At 38.3% G+C, this 23966-nt stretch overlaps 1 protein-coding gene across 4 annotated transcripts; it reads left to right on the top strand.

Annotated features, from left to right (window-relative positions):
- The first annotated feature begins 11154 nt into the window (after positions 1-11154).
- On the top strand, positions 11155-22768 carry HNRNPA3 (heterogeneous nuclear ribonucleoprotein A3). Of its 4 annotated transcripts, none has more exons than XM_081142425.1 (11): positions 11155-11241; positions 13368-13490; positions 13581-13727; positions 13807-14017; positions 14320-14409; positions 14493-14588; positions 14682-14759; positions 15220-15354; positions 16202-16324; positions 16419-16488; positions 19270-22768. In XM_081142425.1, exons 1-10 carry the CDS (start codon positions 11236-11238, stop codon positions 16469-16471), a joined length of 1062 nt encoding a protein of 353 aa, XP_080998551.1. In that variant the 5' UTR covers positions 11155-11235; the 3' UTR covers positions 16472-16488; positions 19270-22768. The 4 variants fall into 4 exon arrangements, with proteins under 4 accessions (XP_080998551.1, XP_080998550.1, XP_080998549.1 ...); XM_081142424.1 differs by lacking the exon at positions 19270-22768 and adding an exon at positions 16582-16952; XM_081142423.1 differs by having other exon boundaries at positions 11175-11307.
- The last annotated feature ends 1198 nt before the right edge of the window (positions 22769-23966 follow it).

The raw sequence follows: 23966 nt of genomic DNA, 5'->3' as shown, positions 1-23966 counted from the left end.
GAATGCCATGCCAAACTTGGACTGACAACCTCAAGAACTAAAAAGCCTTCTGAAATATGACAGAGAAACAAACTTCTACCTTGCTTACTATTAGCTGGAGTATTTGTTGCTTGCAGGCAAAGTTAACTTAACTATTCCCCTTCTTTCTGTTATTGAGCAGCAAGACTTGTGGCTTTGTTAATATAAACAGAAGAGTATTCTTTCTATATCACAGAACTTTATGAACTGGTCCCTTGTAATTCAGCCAGTGAATATTAAGGGAATTTGGAAAAATTCTCTTAACTCAGTTTGCAAGGCTACTGACATGTACAATACTATTTTACTTTCAGAAATTATCACATAGCTTTTTCTTCTTGCATCCTTTCTCTCTCAAATCCTAATTTCCCAATTCTGCCAGCCAGTTCAACACATCTGCCAACTAGAGCAACAGCTGTGCTCTGAGAAAAGCAAAAGATAACATCACAATAATGGTTTTCAAATATCGTCCGTTAAGTTACCCAAAGGAAAAGAGCTAAGTCTTGTTCTTTTGCATTCCTAAAGCCATTTCCCATCCACATAGCCACCAAAGTTCATCTTTTTAAAATGACAGACAAATTCATAGAGATAGAAAGTAGATTAGCAGTTCCCAGGGCTGCGAGGAGGGGAAATGGGGAGTTATTGCTTACTGGGTATAGAGTTTCTGTTTACAGTAACAGAATAATTTTAGAGATGCAGTGATGGTTACATAACATTGTAAATGTAATTAATGTCCTGAATTACACACTTAAAAATGGCTAAAATGGTATATTTTATGTTATATATATCTTACCACAATATATATAAATAAACAAATAAAATGTTGGGAAAAAATGTCTATTAAGGGAATGAAGATAAAGATGCCCACCCCTAAAGCTTCAAATAATCTGTTTCTTTCTACACCTACTTCTTTTTATTCTGTTTTCTAATTTTATATACCCTTTTGGAGGTTAAAGAATGTGTCTAAGATATGCTACAATGGTAACCAGCATATTTTGTTTGCTTAGCTGTATAATTGTAAATAAAAGCACTTTCCTTAGTACATGGTTTCCTTTATTTATATTTAATGATGTGGGGCAGGAGAAGTAACTTCTTAGCAGCTCATACCAAGATTCCTTTACTGAGAGAGACTTTGAGTGGAGCTCTGAGGTGAGATGGAATCAGAGCTGGGGACAGACATTCTTTCAGCTAAGCCATACAACACAGGAGAGAAGGAATATCTAAATCACATTTAAGCCTGTCAAACCTTCAACCTTGATTAATTTACAAATTATCTATCTTCTAAAACTGTGCATAATTTTATATAGTGTATAGGATTAGCAGAATATCCTTCAGATTGATGTCTTCAGGAAAGATTTAATTAAATTTAAAAACCCCACAAATTTCCTTGTTGGGAAATCTGAAGTATATATATATTAAAAAAAAAATCCTTCCCTGGCTGGTGTGGCTCAGTTGGTTGGCACATTGCACCAAAGGGTTGCAGGTTTGATTCCTGGGCAGGGCACATACCCAGGTTTCTGGTTTGATCCCCTGGTCAGGGCGCATATGGGAGGCAACCAATAAATGTTTCTCTCTCACATCAATGTTTCTCTCTCTCTCTTCTCCCTTCCTCTCTCTCTAAAATTAATGAAAACATATCTTTGGATTTAAAAAAAAAAAAGTCCTTGATGGGAAGCAAAATGACACTATATCCCATAATATGAAGGCAATGATTAGAAGGAGCAAATGAACCAGAAGAAAGGAAAATACAAGAAAATTTAAATCAACAAATAAAGTGAAAGTATTTTAAAGTATTCTAAAATATGTGGGTATCTAAATAAAGAAAATATCATTATTTCCACAGCTACTAAGTATCAGAAGCTGGTTTTGCTGACTCAAAAGTTCACCTTATGGCCCTGGCAAGGTATCTCAGTCGGTTAGAGCACTGTCCCAATATGCCAAGGTTGCTGGTTCAATCCTGGGTTAGGATATATACAAGACTCAACAAATGAATGCATAAATAAGTGGAACAACAAATTGGTTTCTCTCTCTTCCTTTCTATCTCTCTCTAAAATAAATAATTTTTTTAAAAAATTGAAAGAAATAAAAGTTCACCTTCCATCTTCTTTCAGCTACCCAGCATCAAGTCCTTTAAAAAGTTATCTCATTTTCTCTGTACATTTTTGCCTAATCATGAATATGTTTTCTCACTTCCCTGTATTAACTGAGGATGTGGCATCCAGCATAGTTTTCTACTCCAAGCCCTACTGTCATCAGGGATAAATCTAATCCTTGTCCAAATAACCTAACACTCTGGCTTCACATTTCCTTGATCTTCCCATCCCCAGGAGAGGGCATCACCTTCCCTTTACTTCAGTTGCCCAGTTCCATGGACTTTGTCATCACAGAGGAGTTCTCCGCCTCTGACATCTTATGCTTATTTACCCTACTTGACCACAACCTTTGATCCTGGCTGTGTTGATCAGTTATTTCTGTACTTCTTTTTTAATATCTGGGCCCTTGATTGCTCAATTCCTCCCAATCCATCACAGTCTTCACTTCTTTATCTAGTGTTCATGATCCATGAACTCAGCCACTCTTATCAATACTCTCAACTCCCTTGTTCCCCAAGACCTCCTATCCCATTCCACAGTCCTGGACCAAACTGACTGGCTGACTTCTTTGTTCCCACTCTCAGTCTACAGAGACCTGCTGGAGAAAATTACCCAGCTAAAGAGAGAGTCAGAAACGCCACATACATGAGAGTTTCAGAGACAGAATAGGAAAATGAAAAAATATATATGACATTCTGACCTAAGGGTGAGGCAAAGCACCTTGGGGCTTCAGAGGGGAGGAAAGTCATTGCAGGATATTAAGAAGAGTAGATATTTAATAATTAATAGTTTGTCCTGTCATACAGATAGGTCAAAAGATTATCTCTGACATCTCTTACTATGGGCCAGACTTCTAATTTAAATTCTTCTAGGTAATTAAGTGGGGTGCAGAAGTTTCCCTTGCCTACAGGGTCTCAGTTGCCTTAAGTTCAATATAATGCATATACCAGAGAGGCATACCTTTCAGGCAACTTGTTCTAAATCCCTACAGTAAGGAGTCTGTCATTTTTTTTTTCTTCTTGTGATGTATCCTTAGCACCTAAAACATTGCCAGGCACATGGCTGGTGCGCAATATATATTTGTTGAATGAATAAATGCATCAATAACTAATAGGTCACTTGCCCAATCTTGAACCAATTGCTGTAGTTAAAGGGATACAATGTTCTAATTAGCCAGGCCTAAGTGAAATGCTGCCCCTGTGGTCAGGACTGGATGAGCTCCCCTTGAAACATATGGTCTGAGAATGTGAAGTAGGTGATTCCATAATAAAATCATAGTACTATTACTGGAAGGGGACTAGATGTTGGGCAGGCAAAAACACAGATATTCGTCTCAAAAGATGTGGGAAATAGGAGGAGTCAAAACCTAATATAAAGATTTTAGCCTTTCAAAGGTCTAAGTTGGGACCTATCTGAGTAATAGCAGCCATTGTGTATGACTAATCAATACTTCTAGTATCAAATTACTTCCTCACCTTTTATTATTTTTATTTTTTAAATATATCTTTGTTTTCAGAAAGAGGAAGGGGGAGAGAGTAACATCAATGATGAGAGTCATCATTCATCGGCTGCCTCCTGCAAGCCCCGAACTGGGAATCGAGCCTGCAACCCAGACATGTGCCCTGACCAGGAATCGAACCTCAATCTCCTGGATCGTAGGTGGATTCCTGGCTGGGCCCTCCTCACCTTTTAAACCACCCACTCATTGTGTGTGTGTGAAGGAGGGTGTGATATTTTCCATCATCTCAATACACAATCAGACCTGACCACTACCTCAGCCTCCCAGGAGGCATATACAAATTCCCTGTGGGTTCTCAGGCATGTACCTCACTCACACCTTCTTTCCCAGGAGAGCAGTCACTCTGGGGAGAGCAATGAGTGCATTTCACAAAGTCCCTCAGGAGGTTCCAAACCTTAACGTTACAAAGCATTATGGAAACAGAGGGCAGAGGAAATGAAAGAGGGAAGGGTCCAGAAAGAAGCAGAGACAGCACTGAAAGGGAGAATCAATGTTCTTAATAAAGACAAGGGAGGAGAGCATTAAAAAGGAGGGATGGGCAGCAGTAATGTCAATCCCTGGGTTAAGGAAGGGTGAGGAGCTGCACATTTGTGTCCCCTCAAACTCGTATATTGAAACTGTAACCCCCCAATGTGGTAGTATTGGGAGATGGGGCCTTTAGGAGATATTAAGGTCATGATGGTGGAGCTTCATGATGGGATTAGTGTCCTTAAAAAGAAGAAACATAAGAGCTAGCTAATGTGAGCCCTCTCTGTCACATAAGACACAGCAAGTAAACAAGAAAAGGGCTCTCACCAGAAACCAACCATACTTGCACCCTGATAGACTTCCCAGTCTCCAGAACTGTGAGAAATAAATGTTTTTTAATTCCCCCAGGCTGCGGTATTTTGTTAAAGTAGCACAAACTGATTGAAATGGCAGAATTAACATTGAGAATAGGAAAATTAATTTGACAGATACTCATTTGTGACTTTGGAGAAAGAATTTCCATAGCCTCGGGCAGAAACTAAATTATGAACACTGAAGAAATGAGTGACTAATAAGGAAGTGGAGGTAACTCACAAAATGGCAAATAAATAAATTGCTCAAAAGAGACTGAGAGTCTGCTCTAAACAGAGCTCTACACTAGGCACCAGGGCCAGCTGCATGGGCATATGACCTTTGCAGTCACATAGGGTCCTGTACTCAGAAGGGTCCTGGCATGGCTTAATGCTTTGATGTCAGTGTCTTGAAACTCTTAATAAAATTTGAACCAGGGGCCCTGCATTTTCATTTTGCACTAGGCTCACACACTGTGGTAGGCAGACAGATGTGAGCAGAGGAAGGATGATGGGCCAGGTATAGAAGGTCACCAGAGCAGAAAGCCCTGGGTGCCTAGCAATAGACAACTGTAGGATGAGACCTCTTCCCCAGGGTGACCTTTCCTCCCATAGCATATGGTTTGGAAACCCTGACCTTTCATATTGTTGGGCATTTGGTTTAGAACCCCTGACCTTTCCTCCTTAGAGGTAACATCTAGGCCTCAGTAGTATTTCAGCTCCAGGCCCAGAAAAACAAGACCAAGGCTGACCTCAGGACCAGCTGCATTGGATAACGACCCCCTGCCCATGTGCCACCTCCCCCACAAGCATTACCATTACCTTCCTCACTCTCAAGCTCCAAGGGCCCTTCCTTTACCTCTATAACTTGTTTCCTAAGCCCATTTCTCCTAGGAATTACTTCTTCTACCTCTGTGATTTTATAGATAAATGTTCTCTCATAGTTGGAGTCTTGGCTCTGAATTCTTTCCTAGCCAGAATTCAAGTACCAAGGTTGCTGAACCCAGGACTGGTGCCACCCCACAGGTCTAACATCTGGTAACACTCCCATTCCCACTGCCTACAATAATACTATGCAGTAGAACATGCAGGGCACTGAAGGGGGCCCCAAATATTTCATTCATCGTTCACTCACTTATTTATTCAACGACAAATATATAAATTGCCTACTACAAGCCAGGCATTCTAGTAATTTCTGCAGACATGATGAAAAAGGTAGTGAATATGACAGGTGCATGACAAAAAAAAATCTTAGAAGAAAAGGTTGTTACTTTCAAAGCTATGACATGACATTCCACCTCATTTCCTTGGTTATGTAGCCTATATGACCCTAGTAAATTTATTCAACTTTCCTAAACCCTAGTTTACTCAACAAAATTCAACCTAATCTGCCCAACTGGGCGTGGCTCAGCGGTTGAGCATCCACCTAGGATCCAGGCGATCCGGGTTCGATTCCCAGTTAGGGCACATGCCCAGGTTGCAGGCTCCATCCCCAGCGGGGGAGTGCAGGAGGCAGCCGATCAATGACAACTCTTTCATCATTGATGTTTCTAACTCTCTCTCTCTCTCTTTCCTTTCCTCTCTCTGAAATCAATAAAGATATTTTTTTTTTTAAAAAAAGAACAAAACAAAACAAAATTCAACCTAATCTAATTGGCTTTATTAAGTGATTCATAAATTGGGCAGCATTCCATCTAGCAATTAGAAGGATATTCCAAGGGGTTGTATAAAATGGAAGGTTTTCATAAGCAGAAAGAGGATAGGACAAAGAAGTTAAGAGTGGATTATTTCAGTCAAGGACACCTTTCCTTAGGGAAAGGTAGGGGGTCTTATCAGACAGATTACCTCACCTAGTGTGGGTCAGGAAATTCCAGACTGATTGGTTTAAAATTCCACTCCTGGGAGAGGCTGACGCTACAATTACAGGCTTTTAACACAAGTCACACAATATTGGGCCTATGGCTTTTCTTTTTAACATCTAAAAAATGAGAATAAAAGGATCTACTCCTAAATTAGGGGAATTAAATGAGATCAGGAACATAAGGTGCTTAGAACAGTACAAGATACACATTAAATGTTTAATAATGTGAGTGACTATGATAATTTCCAGAACTTAGCATTGCCAAGCGCATAGTAAAAGTTCAATAAGTGACTAGTTTGTAAAATGGAGGTAAAAAGGAAATTTCAGATCAACCTGGATAGTTTGATACAGTTTTGTATAAATGAAGCCAATATGGATATATATGCATATTCATACATACTTAAAACGTTGGTTAGGCCAAGAAGAGGATATTAAAATATATATACTAAGTTGTTGACTGTGATCAGATCTGTGTAATAGGATTTGAGGGGACAGAGTTTTGTTTTGTTTTGTGTTTTACTTTATACACTCCTTATTTAAAAACCAAAATTTTAGAAAAATAAAGCTATTGGCATATTCTGAATATAGTGGCAGATGATTAATGTAGTTTATTATAATTTTTCCCTTCTAAAAATTACTGTCCTCCTGTCCAAAATATTTTCATTCAATTTCTAGTCTTTCTTTTAGTTCTGAATCTGCCATAATTTTTTATTAATCTTGGAAAAAATCAATTCCTTGATCTATATTACAGCTTCCTCATTCATAAAATGAATCACACAATCCAGACAGTGCTTCCTAACTAGTGGACTACAGCATACTGGTGTCCTGAATACGGGTGAGAAATTACCCCTCCAGCAATTAGGCAGCTGAGAGGGATCAGGGGCAGCCAAAGCCCCTTGGGCAAGTACCTTTGGCCATGACCAGACTTGTTTAGGGCTCCTCAGGGCAGCATGTGCAGAGTAGACTGGGGTGTACGCCAAACACTGTAAACAACAACCAACACTTAAAATTCTGCTGTTTGAGCATGGCCAAGGATGGCTGCCACATGGGCAACTATCTGCAAAGCCCAACATGGACCAGACATTCTGGAGCAAATGCACAAGTTTGTGTTCCAGGTGCCCAAGGGGAACAGTACACAGCTCCAGGGGTAATTTGTCAGGGGCTGAGACAGAAGCCTGGACTGAGTCTGGTTCCTGGTGGGCTCAGCTCCAGGCAATGCCCTTAATATTTATCTTAACATATAGTGGCCATTTCTTTTTCTTTCTTTTTTTTCTTTCTATTTTTTTAGGGAGAGAGAGAAACATTAATTTGTTGTTCCACTTATTTATGCATTCATTGGCTGACTCCTGTATGTGGCCCGACCAGGATCCAACCTGCAACATCAGGATGATGCTCCAACTGAGATACCTGGCCAGGTCTAGTGGCTATTTCTATCCCTCCGTGGTGACACACTCTTTTAATGGCCCTCAGACTAGCTGTTAACAAGGCATGTATGTTCTCAAAGCTAGAGTTTCATTGTGGAAATCTTGATGTAAAAATGTACTATTAGTTTGAAATCCATTTGCATGATCCTATGAAATTGCAACATTACATTTCTCAATAAAAAAAAACAGAGGTGTTATTCTTTAAATATAATTACAATTGTAAATTTTGAATGATGGTATAAAATGGTTTTAATATTTTATCACACATTTATGTGATCAGAGTCCCTTACTGGTAATTACAATTCAGAATATGAGTTTATCATTAAAAAGTCAAGATCAAAAACTGCCTAAAGCCATTTCAACCATAAAACCTAATATTAAAATATATTCATAGGAATAAGGTCAAGACGATCATTAAAAAATGTGGAAACATTTTATTTGAATGTTTTACTCAAATTCAATTTTAATATCTTCTCTAATACACTGTATTTTATTTTATTTTTAAACTAGATTGTATTTTATTTTAGCATAATTACAGAACATATTATGAATTTTTTTAACCATCATCTAGATATCTCAAAATCTTTGTTCATGGAAACTTCGTGTGCTGTACAAAAATTACCATTTTCTATATGTGTTGTAATATGAAAGTAGTTGAGAGGCCCTAATATAGGTTATTTATAAAATCTGTCTGCCACTCCATCCCACCTTAGGACTGTTGTCCCCTGCTCCACGCCCCATATATGTTTTCTCTCTCTCTCTTTCTCTCTCTCTCTCTCTCTCTCTCCCTCCCTCACACACACATACACACACACACACATACACACACACACATTTCCAAGAGAGCCAGGGCTATAAGGATAGACAGCAGCCAAGGATCAAGTTTGTGTCCAATAGGGTAAAGAACTCAAGCAGGGATATTTGCATGAGATATCATGTGGCCACAGAGCTGGGGATAAACTTAGACAAAAGCATAAAAAATAGCCAATGTCTAAACAGCAGTCTGGATGAACAACAAATCTGGATGAATCCAAAGGGAGGAATCCACATTTTAATGAAGGACAAAAGATCTGAATAAATGGACTGACATACCATGTTCCTGGATGGAGGTACTTAGTATTCCATCCTCCATCATTTCTCAAATTAATATAAGAATTTAATGTAATTCAAAGAAGAAAGAATAATAACAGAAGTTATTGATTAAAAATAATTGATTAGAGCCCTAACTGGTTTGGCTCAGTGGCTAGAGTGTCAGCCTGAGGACTGAAGGATACCTTGTTTGATTCTGGCCAAGGGCACGTACCTAGGTTGCAGGCTCGATCCCTAGCCCCGTTCTGGGCTCATGAGGGAGGCAACTAATTGATGCTTCTCTCTCTCTCCCTTCCATTCTCCCTGAAAAGCAATGGAAAAAATATCCTCAGGTGAGGATTAAAAAATTGATTAGAAAAAAAATTATTTTTTTTTTAATTTAAAAAGATATCTTTATTGATTTCAGAGAGAGAGGAAAGGAGAGGGAGAGAGAGAGAGAGAGATAGAAACATCAATGATGAGAGAGTCATTGATCGGTTGCCTCCTGCATGCCCCGACTGGGGATCAAGCCGCAACCTGGGCGGGCATGTGCCCTGACAAGGAATCGACCCGAATCGCCTGCATCCTAGGTTGATGCTCAACCGCTTAGCCACGCCTGGTCGGGCTAGAAAAATTTTTTAAAAATTGGTTAGAAAACACCTAGACAACATGCCATAATGTGAAGCCAAGTGATCAGTTTTCATGATCACCCATGCAATTTCTCACAGATACTTTGGTGTGAGTACCATCTTCCTAAGGTCTTTAACTTCGTTTTTCTACAGACTCAGAATTGAATCAGAAATCAAGTTATTCATGATTATTCACAGTAAACTCAAGTAGCCTTGATATATTAACAAGACCCTGAGGGTATAAATTTTCCCAACCTCTCAAGTACTGTTATTGGGTATCAGGAGTGCCTGAAAAGCAGAGTACATAACAGTTTGCTTGTGATACTGGAATCCGAGCAACATGAGGAGGCTAGTTTGGAGGGTTATTTCATCCAAGTTACATTAAGGACTGGTGACTGGTTTCTAGACTGGAACAAAGTACCTTTTGTTCATGTCTGCCAAATAAAACACCTGTTCTGCTTGGGCAATGCTGGATAAACATTAACAAATTCTTATTTTTTGTGCCTTTTCCAAGCTCCAAGCAGAGCATTCCCCATTTGTTAACACAGACTGTTTTTTAAACAATTGACAATATAATTGATTAAATTTTTAATCTGTCCAAGGGAAGGACTGATCAATTTTAAAGGAGCTTTGTATGGATTGCTACATTAAAATACTGACCATGTCTTAGCAGGGTAGGGAGACATGTTAATTGTGGTCACTTTCATCAGTATCTTTGTTTAAACCTGGATCCACAGATTAAGTTTAAACATGGATCCGTAGTTTAATTGATGGCTATCTTGGGTGTTGGTAGACTACCAAATCATCCCCATTTTCATTAAAAAATACTAAAACTGAAGCTCAGTATGGTCCAATGATTTAAACTCACTTAGGCCGAGAAAGGATTAACGTCTGGTTTTAACTCTTTAACTGATCTCGTTTATTATGTTTCACAACACAGTTAGAACCATTAAGGTAAAATATCATGATCCATTATGTAGCGTACCTGGAAACCCTACTTTTAAAGTCTTGTAACTCATTCAGTTCCCTAAATTCCATCCCCGAGGAAAGTTGCTTCAGTTCTTTGCACAGTAACTAGTAAAGTGTTAGAAGCGAGTGCTGACAGATTTGAGACGGAGTACCTAAGGAACTGACCTCGACCAGTCCTGCCGCAGCTCCTTAAGGGTAAAATTTCAGTGTTAGCCGCGTTTTGAGGCCTTTCCAAGGGGCTCAAGATTCATACATGTCGGTGTGAAAGAGATTTTTAGTACCGGCCCTTACGGTGGGCGTCGCTGCATTTGGAAACAGGCGAGGAGAAGGCGAGGGGCCCAGAGGTCTTTTTTGCGACCTTAAAGCACAGGAGAAAACAGTGGGGGCTTACGCAGGCACGCGCAGTGGAATGAACTCTGAAATTGAGACCAAGAGGCCTACATGGGGGAGGGGAAAGGAGCGCGAGAAGAAAGGGAAAGGCCTTCTTCTCCAGTGACGCGCGGTCACGAGGAGTTCTCCCGACGTGGGCGCACGCCATTGGCCGAGCACAAGCAGACGTCCCCGCAGCCTCCCAGGCGCGAACCGCGGCAAGGGCGGTGCCGCACTGGAAATTAGCGAGGCGCGCGCGCTCCCGCGGCCTGTCACGCCTCCGGCCTCTGCCCGCCAACCCGCTGGTCCAGTCCGTCTTCGCGCCCAGTTGGCCACGCCCCTTTCATAACTCGCCCCCTCCTCCACCAGGCCGGCGGCGCGCGGAAAGCGCGTCACGTGACGGCTGGCCCCGCCTCTTCCTCTCGGTCCCATATTGAACTCGAGTTGGAAGAGGCGAGTCCGGTCTCAAAATGGAGGTAAAACCGCCGCCCGGTCGCCCCCAGCCCGACTCCGGCCGTCGCCGCCGCCGCCGGGGGGAGGAGGTATTAGGGGGAGAGCGGGGGGTTGATGGGTCGTGGCCGGCGTGGGGGGCCTGGCTCGGTGGGAGTGGGGAGGCCGGGTGGACCGGTCGGCGGTCCCGCGCTCTACGTTGAGACGGGCGGTGGGAGGGGGAAGGGAGCGGGCCTCGGAGGCCTCCTCGGGGCATCTCGCTCCTCTCGCTTTCTTCGGCTGCACAGGTGGCTCTTTGGAGGCGCGGCGTGGCTGGGGAGACCTCGGAAAGGGACCCGGCCCGCCAGCTGCTTGGCCTGGGAATTGAGGCCGAGGGAGGCATGGCGGGCCTGGGCGGGAGCGGTTGGGAGGAGGTAGTGGGGGAGGGGAGAGGACGAGCAGGCACATCCGGGAGAGCGAGCTGGCGGGCGGCGGCCACATTGACATTGATCCGCCGCCGCGTTACGAAATGGCGCATTGGCCCGCAATGGCCGCCGCCTAATTCCACCACCGGGAAAGAGAGCGCGGGATTGGAAGGAAGAGACAGGAGGCGGCCCGGCAGAACATGCTGCAAATGGCCTCGAAGCTTGGGGCGCAGTGCTTTTTCTGAACTTATGCTGGCGCATTTCTAGGCCGTACAGACCTCTTTAAGGCGACGAGATTTTAATTTCTTGTTTTCTTCGCAGCATCTAGTTGAAAATAAAATTTTAAAGTTTGCTGCTTTATAATACTTACTGATTTAGTCTTGCTAAAGTACTTGGTATTATACGTATCTTCGCGCCATTATAAAATAGGAACTTTAAAATTTTCTTATCTCCCTTTTTTTTCATGGTTATGGCTATAGTTTTTGGATTTTCGTTTTAGAGGACTGCAACCACAGTTGAATTTTTCACGTGCTTGAGATAAATTTCTGTGGGGTATAGTTGGTTTTGTTTTTTGTTTTTGTGTTTAGTCAATTTGATGTTGATGATTAATTAAGTGCATTTAACGAGGACTTGAAAATTGCTTTTCATAATTTTGAATTAATGCTTTAGGCTATTAATCATTTAACATTTTTTTCTAGCATGTGACAGTTTCTTCGTATAAAATGCCTTAACGTCTGTACCTTTAGAAGACACTGGAAGACATTAGAATGTAAATGTGAGCCCCTTTATTGTAACCAGTTTGGATGGACGATATCGTAATGCATGGATTAAATGTCAATTCATGTAATTTGTTAACGAGCTGGTTAAATTGTAAAACAGTTCAGTTCACATCTTTAAGAAAAATTTCATTTTCAAGCAGTAAATTTTATACTTTAAGTTCAGCTTGCCCTTTTTGTGACCCTACAAGATGTATTTGAAAATTTTGCCATAGGTCATTTTTGCAGCATGTAACCTATAACATACTGGTTACAGAAAGTTGTCAAGATACATGATGGAATTTTTTTAGTTTTGTGGGGGGGTGAGTTAGCCTTTTATGAAGGAATACCTATATTATTAATCTTGACTTGCTTGTAACCGTTGAATGTTTTTAAGAGATTTTTTAAATAATTTATTTGAGCCAAACTCACATCAGGAAGCAAGATCTTAAATGTTCCAGATAATGATAGTTTTACAGTTTCTTTTATGTATTTGGAATTGAGGGAATGTAAAGATTTTTACATTCCTTACATATTGGTGAATTTAAGTTTGGTACTTAAGACTTTATTATCTCACAGCTTTGGTTTAAAATGAAATGCTTGACATGAAAAGAAATGGCACGGATGAAACACTGCATCTACAACATTTTGGTTTCTTAGAAAATGGTTTCTTAGTAGCAACACCTGAAATAATCTGTCCCCAGGCCGTTTTGTAGCTTAAAATTCAGGGACTTTTGTTTCTGGGATTCCCTTTGACTAAAATGTAGTTTAAGTGATGTTGGCATTCGAAAGGCAGGTTCTAGGTTTTCTTGGTATTCTGGTTCCTTTATTAAGTGATGTGATTTGTATGATTCTACTTTAATTTTTAACTAGACAAAGTGTTAATGGTACAGAATTTGATGCTGAGTTTATTTGTAGCAGAGTAAAGGCTTGTACATCTTAGCAGTTCACTACTAAAAGAAATAATTAAAATGTATTGGTTTGTTTTTTCAGGGCCATGATCCTAAGGAACCAGAGCAGTTGAGAAAACTGTTTATTGGTGGTCTGAGCTTTGAAACTACAGATGACAGTTTAAGAGAACATTTTGAGAAATGGGGCACACTCACAGATTGTGTGGTAAGTTACTAAAGGAACAAAAAGAAGATTCTTAGGGGTAGAGGACTTGTGGAGCTGTGTTTCAGTGGTTTAAAACTCTTTATTTTGTAGGTGATGAGAGACCCCCAAACAAAGCGTTCCCGGGGCTTTGGTTTTGTGACTTATTCTTGTGTTGAAGAGGTGGATGCAGCAATGTGTGCTCGACCGCACAAGGTTGATGGGCGTGTAGTAGAACCAAAGAGAGCTGTTTCTAGAGAGGTATTTTAATACCACGTTGTATAATACCAAATCGTAAGAATTTGGGGTTTTTTTTTCCTTACATATTTTTTATTTGTAGGATTCTGTAAAGCCTGGTGCCCATCTAACAGTGAAGAAAATTTTTGTTGGTGGTATTAAAGAAGATACAGAAGAATATAATTTGAGAGACTACTTTGAAAAGTATGGCAAGATTGAAACCATAGAAGTCATGGAAGACCGGCAGAGTGGGAAAAAAAGAGGATTTGCTTTTGTAACTTTTGATGATCATGATACGGTTGATAAAATTGTTGGTAAGTAGCAACTTGAATAAGAAAGAAATGGCTTTTTCATTCCACACTAAAGTTGCTAAATTACTTAGAATACTGTATTGTGCATAAAGTATATGGTTCAGTTTTCATAAAGTGACTACACCTGTGTAACCAGCATCTGGATCAAGAAATAAACGGTAACATCCCAGAGCATTCCCTCATCCCTGCTCAGAAGTCATTACCTTGATGGTATTTTAATGTTGTGTAGTGCTAAAAGATATCATTTATATGTGCTTTTTCAAACATCAAATAACTCTTGTTTGTTTGATTTAAAAAAAATTTAGTTCAGAAATACCACACTATTAATGGGCATAATTGTGAAGTGAAAAAGGCCCTTTCTAAACAAGAAATGCAGTCTGCTGGATCGCAAAGAGGTCAGTAGTACTATGTATACTTAAACAGTAAACATCAGTGGTGTTTGTAAGGTTCTTAAAGATCTCCCTTGCCTATGTTAAAGGCCGTGGAGGTGGATCTGGTAACTTCATGGGTCGTGGAGGAAACTTTGGAGGTGGCGGAGGTAACTTTGGTCGTGGTGGAAACTTTGGTGGAAGAGGTAGGATGGTTATCTTATTTCTAAGTACGTCTTCCTAAAATTAATTGGTATATTGAATGTTACACTTTTAATTCATACCGTGCTTTTCCTCAGGAGGCTATGGTGGTGGAGGTGGCAGCAGAGGTAGTTATGGAGGAGGTGATGGCGGATATAATGGATTTGGAGGTGATGGTAAGTTTTTAAAAAAATTATTTGATATTTTGACTTTGTTTCCTGTGCTTTATAGAAAATATTTTTATTTTTTTATAATTTCAGTCAAAACTTGAATGGCTTTTGATGGTTAAAATATACTTCTAAACTAAAATAGAAGAGTAAACTTATTCCCCTTTAAAGATTTAACATTAGCTAATTATTTTTAGCCAATTAGGTTTATTGTACTAGTTAGTTGAGCTGTGTTAACATCTCAGGAGACCAGTATTTTCCTTAGTGAAATTTAAAGAATTAAAAACTTATAATGTTAAAATATATTTAAGCATTTATCTTAAATTCTTACTGGCCCACATTCTTGGTTCTATTAACCAGGCTTTAGTGCTAAATCAATTCATTGGTTTATTTTCCAGTGGCTTAAATGTAATATAAACTAGAGTTCAATTGTACATTTGCTTTTGTATGGCTCAATTTTTTCTTTTAGGCAACTATGGCGGTGGTCCTGGTTACAGTAGTAGAGGAGGCTATGGTGGTGGTGGAGGGCCAGGATATGGAAACCAAGGTGGTGGATATGGTGGCGGTGGAGGATATGATGGTTACAATGAAGGGGGAAATTTTGGTAAGTTTTCAGTTGTTTTAAATATTCGTTATTTATAGTTCCGTTACAGATGTTTTAAAGTGTTAAAACATAGCATTTGGTCAAATTTCATGTTTTTTAAAATTAGAAATTACTCAATTGATGGGTAATTGAACTGAATTTTCTTACTGTGCTTGTTAGTAAATTGGCAAAATGTATTCAACTCTTTTATTTTGTACTCGAAATGGGCATTTAGCAGTAATGTATTTATTGCCAGAATTTTACTTTTAACTCTATGCACTTTTAAACTGGACAAATGGGAACTGTAAGTTAAAGTGATTAGGGTGTCATCTGGAGTCTAAATGACAAGCATTTTGAATCTGAATGTCACAGACACATCGCATACTATAAGCAAGACTGTGTTACTACTTTGACACTCTAAAGAGCTTTGTTATGAATGCACTGAGTTTTGGATTGTATTAATGTATCAACAACAGAAGGTTTTTCTTGTTAGAGTACCTTCTGACATTGGTTTAAAAGTTGTACTGCATCAGAGTTAGAGTGAATCAAACTGACAACTTCGATGGTGTTAGTGGTATGAAGGCAAGAACGTGCTAGAGTACAGCATCAAATACAAACATCAAATATAATCAAAATATGACAGCTATCTAGATACATGCTCTTGGGACCATCTTCCACTCGTTTTCTTTTCTAACCTATGTCTGAGGTCTGCTGGTGGGCCTCAGTTTGTTGTGGAGAGAGTTTAGTAGCTCTGTAAAATCTCTTCAAGGGGTTGCATGTAGGAGTTGTAGAGTATGCTGCCACGATAGTTAATATGTACATATATAATTGTGTAAGTCAACCACAAATAAAACCTTTGTAATTTCAGGTAACTATGGTGGTGGTGGGAACTATAATGATTTTGGAAATTACAGCGGACAACAACAATCAAATTACGGACCCATGAAAGGGGGCAGTTTTGGTGGAAGAAGCTCGGGCAGCCCCTATGGTGGTAAATACTGTTATTCATTAAAAATTTTTATAACCTTTTTAATTTAGAAACTCATGTATATTTCTTTTAAAACTCCCTACATGTATATTTCCAGGTGGTTATGGATCTGGTGGTGGAAGTGGTGGATATGGTAGCAGAAGGTTCTAAAAACTCAGCAGAAAAGGGTAGGTATCTTTTAAGTTTTTATCATGATGATAAAGCATATGTGGAACTGTTCACTGAGTGTAATAATTTTTTTATCCTGTATTATTCAACAGGCTACAGTTCTTAGCAGGAGAGAGAGCGAGGAGTTGTCAGGAAAGCTGCAGGTTACTTTGAGACAGTCGTCCCAAATGCATTAGAGGAACTGTAAAAATCTGCCACAGAAGGAACGATGATCCATAGTCAGAAAAGTTACTGCAGCTTAAACAGGAAACCCTTCTTGTTCAGGACTGTCATAGCCACAGTTTGCAAAAAGTGCAGCTATTGATTAATGCAATGTAGTGTCAATTAGATGTACATTCCTGAGGTCTTTTATCTGTTGTAGCTTTGTCTTTTTCTTTTTCTTTTCATTACATCAGGTATATTGCCCTGTAAATTGTGGTAGTGGTACCAGGAATAAAAAATTAAGGAATTTTTAACTTTTCAATATTTGTGTAGTTCAGTTTTTCTACATTTTAGTACAGAAACTTTAACAAAATGCAGTTTTGAAGGTGTTTCCTTGTGAGTTAACAAGTAAAGAAGATCATTGTTAATCACTATTTTGTATGAATTTTGCTAAAGTTAACTGTAAAGAAACACCTGCTGACTTGCAATTTAAGGGGAATCTATTCTCCCCATTTCCAAACCATGAAATGAATGGGCTCTGACATGTGGAGAGAATAGATATTTGTATGTTTGCAATGTGTGTTTTAGATAAATAGAATTGGGTATTTAAATTAGCATATTTGTGACTTTAATGACATTAAGATTTACCTTCAAATGAAAAATCTCAAAATTCCTATTTGGTTTTTGTGCATTTTCTTTCAAAATGTAATCATGATTTTAGTGTGTTAGCTTTGCTGAGAGTCCTAGCTGTGTTTAGAACATCTCCATTCTACATTCACCTTGGTCACATGTGAACTGCTGCCATAGTTTTATTTGGGTGTAAAGAATGTCTGCTGCCCTCTGATTAAATCCTGGAAAGGGGTAGTGGATGTTTTTCCTTTCCTCCTCCATTAAAAAACATTCTTAATAACTTTTCAGAATACAGGACCACTAAGCCTGCTTATCTGAGCAAATTGGTGGCTACCTTTTTTTTCCTTTTTAAAGCACAAGAGGCCCATAAATCTTCCGTTATTTTCCTTGGTTTAACATTTTTTATTTGATATAAGAAGCTCTCAAAGCAAGAGAATAAAAATCATGCATTGTTGAACCCTTAACTGGCTGGCATGCTTTCCTGTTTGTACCCTCTACATTTTATGGGATGAAACCAAGGACAGTCTAGATATAATTGACCCAAATGACTTAATGCAGTAGAAGTGTACCACAGTTGCTTAGTATAAGCTTCCCACTTCCCAAAGACCTGAATTCAAATTTGAATTGTCTGAGTTCTTATTCAAAGTCCCAAAGAACACTGTTACTCTTATGTGTGTGCTTGAACCTAAATCATGTTGGTATGAGCTAATTTGTTTGGAAGACCCTGGGTGAGAAGATTTTTAGATGATAAGGTCATATATATAAACTGATGTCTACTGTTTTGCGCCAGCCCTAGTGCTTACAATTTCATTCAAGCCCTAAATATGTGCCCTGCTGTTACTGTTTCTTTGGCAGTTGAACATTGAATTCAAGGTTTTTATTTTTGTTTTAAGAAGTACTAAGCAAAACAAGCAATAAAAAGGGGAGTGGGGCGTGCTAGTGTTTGCGTATGCTCTCTTGTTGCTCTAATTCTGTGCCTCTGTGCATTAATATTTGGATGCATGCAATGCCAGCATGGAAATCGATCTTCACAGATAACCGCAGTTTTCCAGAAAACACTCACAAACCAATAAATGTAACAGACAACATACCATTTGTTAATGGACATATGTGAATAAGCAGCGTAGAAAATAGGCAAATATTAGAAAATGATTAAGTTTTTAACAACTTCAAGTGTGGTTATATAAATGGACACTGTCAATGTTTATGACTTAAATCTGGGTACCTGGTCAAAATAATGCTTGGGAAACATTTTATTAAAATTGAGCTAAAATGTTTAAAGTTCTTTTATTCATATAATAAAGGTTGAAGGAATGGGGGAGATTAACATTTCCTGTTTCTATGTTTGTGAAATTGTTTGAGACAACCTTGACAGTATCCTTTAACGGCATATTATGAAGTTAATTGTACTGTTAACAAACTTTCTGTTCTGGAACTAGTTTAATAGTGAAAATATTTTCAGTAAGTTGATGTTTGCAACCTATAAGCAGGTGAAATCTGTGTATGTGACCTGTTTATAAGTTGTGTTTAGCTTAGTTCTTGTGAACAGTGTGGAAAAGTAAGCCATGAGGAGAGCGATTTAACCAGCTTTAAAGGACCTAAGATGTGCTTTTTAAGCACAGTGTGGATCAAAGGAGACTCACTAAGACAGGACTTCAGAAGCCTTTTGAGTATGGACAAGTCAGCATAAATAAAGAATGACAAGGCAGCAGCAAGAGCTTCAACTACAGAGAAGTGAAAGCATAAGATACTATGGTGATAGTGAGCAACTTTTCAAAGGCTAGTTAAATCTGCTTATTACAACTGAAATATCGAAGAAAGTCTAGCAGGAAGGAGCTCTTCGCCTTTTGGAACATCAATGAGAGATAGTTGCCACAGTCACTAGGTCTAGCATTTAGACCTGCAAGGAAGGGCAATAAGCATTAGGTAAGGCTTGAATTTGAATTTTTTCACTAATTAAAGAGTATTTTTTTGTAAAGCAAGGTAAGAGTAATCTTTTTGATTTGCAGGTTGAATGAGAACCCTTCTTGCCTAAATGAGGAATGTCTTTCCTACCATCTTAAATACGAAGGTTTCTGGCTGGGTAAGGTTTGTAGCTCACAGTAAAACCTGATGACACCATTTGTTTCCCTACAAATTTATATTACACATTTAAAACCATTAGGTACATTAGCAAAATTGTTCAGCTGAAACTTTGGAACCACATCCAAATGTTTTAAACAGGTTTTAAAACTTTCTACAATAACCATGAGTGTTCATGTTGAGTGACATGTGGCCCCATGTACACAATTGCTGGTGTCTTTAGGATAAAGTCAGTTTTTTTATGAGAAAGGGAGTGATCTCAAATTTTGCGAAGAGTTTTGTAACAAGCATGACTTAGTTCTAACAAACATTAAGCTGCCAATCCTTACTCTAGGAAGAACCTTGGGATGAACTCTAAATTGCCAGATGATACAAATACAAAAATAGTCTTCATTCAAGTGGCCTCATAAATTTTCTTGCATACAAAATCAGGGAATTCTTTGGATTGATAGGATAAGTATTTGGTTTTTTGTTTTTGGGGGGTTTTTTTTTAAGGGTGTTTTTTGCTTTTGTTTTTTTTTTGGTATGTGTTGTTTAACCTGTTACCTGAAGCAGTGGGGGCCTAATTATTGCTAATATTCCTTTTTAAAAGACAACTTATCAAAGAATAATTAAACTATTACTGTGCAAGTCAGTTGCTGATTTCATAAGGCGTATTATTGCTGGCCCAAAAGGACTTGTTAAAAGTTGAGATTTGATGTTAATTCACTTTAAAAAAACAAACCACAAAACACTTGGGGAATAGATGCTTAAAATGAAACTCGTTTCTAAATTGTAAGTAAATCAAATTCTTACATAAATAGTAAGTTTGCCAGTGTTTATTCTCACAAAATGACTGGTTGGTTCTCCTCTAAACCAGGACTAAATTTCTACATATCACTAGAATGAAGTGTGTTGACAAGGTAATTCTTTTATTGATGGATTTTCTTTACATCATGGTTTTAGTGAAGCAGATTTCCTAAGATAGAAGACATTTTCTTTCTTTAAAGGCATTGTTCTTTTCAGTCCATCTCGTTTCTTTATGAAATAAAGTGGTTTAACGTAAATGTAGTTACACTGTCATTACTGAAAAATGTGATGCTGTTAAGTCATAGCACCAATAAACAAAGTAAGTTCATGAGGGAAATGGTCAAGGCAGGCTTTGTCAAAGCAGTTCACAGGTTACTGCTTTCCACATTATATTTTAAACCAAAAGAAAAAACAACCTTCCATTTACACTCATGTCCTAATGAAAATTTGGTAATTAAAGACCACTTGCTAAGGAACTAAACAATTGAGATAAGTTTGGTTTGAAGAGTTCCAATGTAGAAGTCACAATTTGAAACATTTCTAGTTAATAACAGTATCTCTTGGAGTTCCAGTAATTGATGTCTCAAAGTAGGGCATAAGCATGCTAATGTGCAGGGGTAATGTAAGGATTGTTAGCCTCTGAGTATTCAAAATTTTAAATTTCAATGTTTTCTGATTTTTAAGACTTAAGAGGTGGTGTGTAATGGATTCAAATGTTTCATTTGTAGGATAATGAAATGTTTACAGAAAGATAACTTTTTCATTAAAATATTTTTAGAAACGTGTGTGTGGTTTTCTCACTTCACAGTGTTCATGTGACTTAAATGCCATATGTGAGTATGACATACTTTACTAGTAAGTAGTAACAGGAAACTTGGAAGGAATGAGCCTATACCTGTCAGTTAATTTTAAAAATGGGTTCTTTTCCGTGGAAAAATTGGCCTGGGAAGTAGGCATGGAAAAATACCTTAAAGCTTACTGCCACTTACAGATTTAAACCTTGAAAGACAATGTATGAGATACTTGGGTAATAGGTGAGGAATCAGTGACTTTTATTTTGGGAAATGTAGTTAAGGATAATTGAGCAAGTGAGAAACAATTTGGGGGAAGGATGAAGGGATTCCTTTCAGACGTTGGAAGGGTTGGGTTTCTTAAAATGTTCAGTTGATTAGTTGAACAGTTTATGCTGTGAGGGGTGGGTTGGGCAAAACCTTTCATGAAATCAAGTCTAAAATCACAGTATTACAATTTAAACCAAATAAAGATGGTAGTCATCTGAAGAATTTGTGGGTTAGGGCTTTGATAAGTGTGACATAAAAATAAAACAGCTATGTGGATTCTTAGCATTAACAGCTGTTAAGAGCATGGTAAGTGAAATAATTTGTGAATTGAAGCCATGTGGGGACTTTTAGCTGTTAACAGGAATGACATTTTGTTTGTATTCAACACTGGTTTCATAGTATATGCAGTGGTTTTATATTCTGCAGCTATAAGTATCCTATAATTCCAGTGAATACTTGAGTCCCAGAACAACTCAGGATTTCATTTCCACCAAAATAAGTATATATGCTTTCTCAAAAAGAAAATACATTAACTGAGACTGAAATACTTAGGCAAGAAGAAAAACTTAGAATCCTACATGTACTCACCTCAGACCAATTAAATATTTGAAGATTAGTGTTAGTTTTGCAGAAATGGGGTCCTGTTAATATATTAGACTGACTTAGAATCGAAAAGGAAGTACCAAGGATTAGGTAAGACTGAGGTAATAGGTAAGATACGTTGTCTTTGTCCATCACCTTTTCAAAGACAGTTAATGACAGGTGTATTGAGAACTGTCTTCATGTGGTAGAACTGGGCACAGTTCTGAAAACCAGCTAGGAAACAGGAATTTACCCTTAACTTCTAAGCTTTATTGGTAAATAATGGATAAGTAATATATACAAGGGTGCTGACAGCTTTAAAATACTTTGAAAAGGTAGTTAATTGGTAAATTTCACTATAGCCGTTGCAGTTAAAGGGTTTATAATCAGGAAAGAATTCTACAAAGGGTAATTCTGAGGGTTGCAAGGTAATTCTAAAAAATACATTGTATTGGTCCATGCATTCTATCAAATGTCGAGCAAACAGCCTTTAAGATACTGATGTCAAAGGAACTGATGAATTTTCTATTTGGATTTGATGTTATCTTCTATTACAACTTTAATAGGTACTGGGAGAAATGCAATTAGTAAGTTTTGCCTGTCAGTAAAAAATTTTAAAATTTAGTTTTGTGAGCTTGGGCAAGTTATTTGGGGCTTAAACTTGTTTTTATGCCATGCTATCCTGACCCCCTTAGAATGTTTTCATATGCATTAAATATGTAGTATTAAACAGTACATTGAAAATATCAAAATACTAAATCTGATTTCATAATGTGCCTTAAACATCAGAGGAGGCTAGTGGTGGGCCTGACATCTAATTTGAAGTGATAAACATAGATGGTATTTTAAGATACTTGGTAACAGTAATCTGATGTTAAAGTTGTGATTTTTTTTAGTGACATTGCAAGTACTGTGTATACTATTGGTGGTTTGCTGCCTATAATGGAGTGTTAAATTTTACTGTTACTGAAAATAAAGTAACTTCCAATCAAAATTCTCTGCCCTTTCTGTCCAGATTAAAGACTTTTTACCTAACTCCTTTGGGGGGGGGGTGTAAAGTGGAGATAATACCCACCTTCATTGAGTGTGATGGTTAAATGTAAAACGACTTTGAAGAGCTAAACCTAATTCCTGCTCAAAATAGTAATTTTGGGTACTGTCTTAAGACTGTCCTCAAGCAAATCTAGTTTTAATGGGTGAGTTAATTATGCCAGTGTCTCTCCACAAGTGATTAAAGTTTTTATGGTCTTTAAATTTTTCCAGTTCTCAAAAAGTATTAAAAGGCAGCTGAAAGCTGAAACTGGCCTGATGTATTAACAGAGTAATGAGTTGTATATGTTGTAGGCTTAAAAGTATGGGTATGAAAAGTACTGTTAAGATACATTTGAACAGCCATGCCATCCCATCCCTTAAAAGCATGGGCCTGAGGGTTTTTTTTATATACCAGAAATTAAAGTTTCTAATAAAATGCTTGATACACCTTGATGTAAAAGGCATAGGTACATATTTTAAAGTTAGAAACCGAGTTCAGCCCTGGCTGGATAGTTCAGTTAGAGCAGTCCCCATACACCAAGGTTTCTTCATTCCCCACCCAGGGCACATACGAGAATCAACCAGTGAATGCATGGGGGAGTGGGACAACAAGTTGATCTTTCTGCCTCTAAAGTCAACTTACAAAGGCTTAACCGCCAAATTTAATCAGGACACAAAGCTCTGTATAATTCAAATCCAGATCAAGAGAACACTTGGCTTTTTTTTTTTTTTTTTTTTTAGTCATAGGTGAGTTAGGATTTGTTTGACACAGGCGGACTTCAGATTGTGGGTCAATTCCACAGCACCGCAGTAATGAGCTGTAATCTTTAGTGCTGGAGGGTCTTGCCTTCAATTTGTAAAATACCTGAAGTGAAATAAAGGGAAGCACAATAAACTGAGGTGTGCCTGTACTTAAAAGGTTTAGTTCCTAATATATATGCCGTATGTGTAAGGAGTTTAAAGTCATTTTTTTTCTTCCACGGTTGGACAAGTCCTGTCTCCAGGGATCTCATCACCACTACAAGAGGAAATTCTTGACCACACAAGGAAGGTCAAGCAGAATCTTCACATTTGAATGCCTAAATCTATTACCATTAAGCCATTTTCAACCTGAGCTTCCTAGTGATCAGTCAACTTCTTTTAAGCTAATTTGACTTTAG

This window comes from Miniopterus schreibersii (assembly GCF_964146895.1).
Source record: "Miniopterus schreibersii genome assembly, chromosome: 7".
Classification (NCBI taxonomy): domain Eukaryota; kingdom Metazoa; phylum Chordata; class Mammalia; order Chiroptera; family Miniopteridae; genus Miniopterus; species Miniopterus schreibersii.
Note: the sequence above shows the minus strand (reverse complement) of the source record. Positions and strands in the feature narration are given on the sequence as shown.

Coding starts and splice junctions, on each gene's coding strand:
- HNRNPA3 (XM_081142423.1), top strand. CDS start 11,236: ATGGAGGTAAAACCGCCGCCCGGTCGCCCCCAGCCCGACTCCGGCCGT. Junction 14,410..14,492: donor GTCTGCTGGATCGCAAAGAG/GTCAGTAGTACT, acceptor CCTATGTTAAAG/GCCGTGGAGGTGGATCTGGT. Junction 14,589..14,681: donor TGGAAACTTTGGTGGAAGAG/GTAGGATGGTTA, acceptor GCTTTTCCTCAG/GAGGCTATGGTGGTGGAGGT.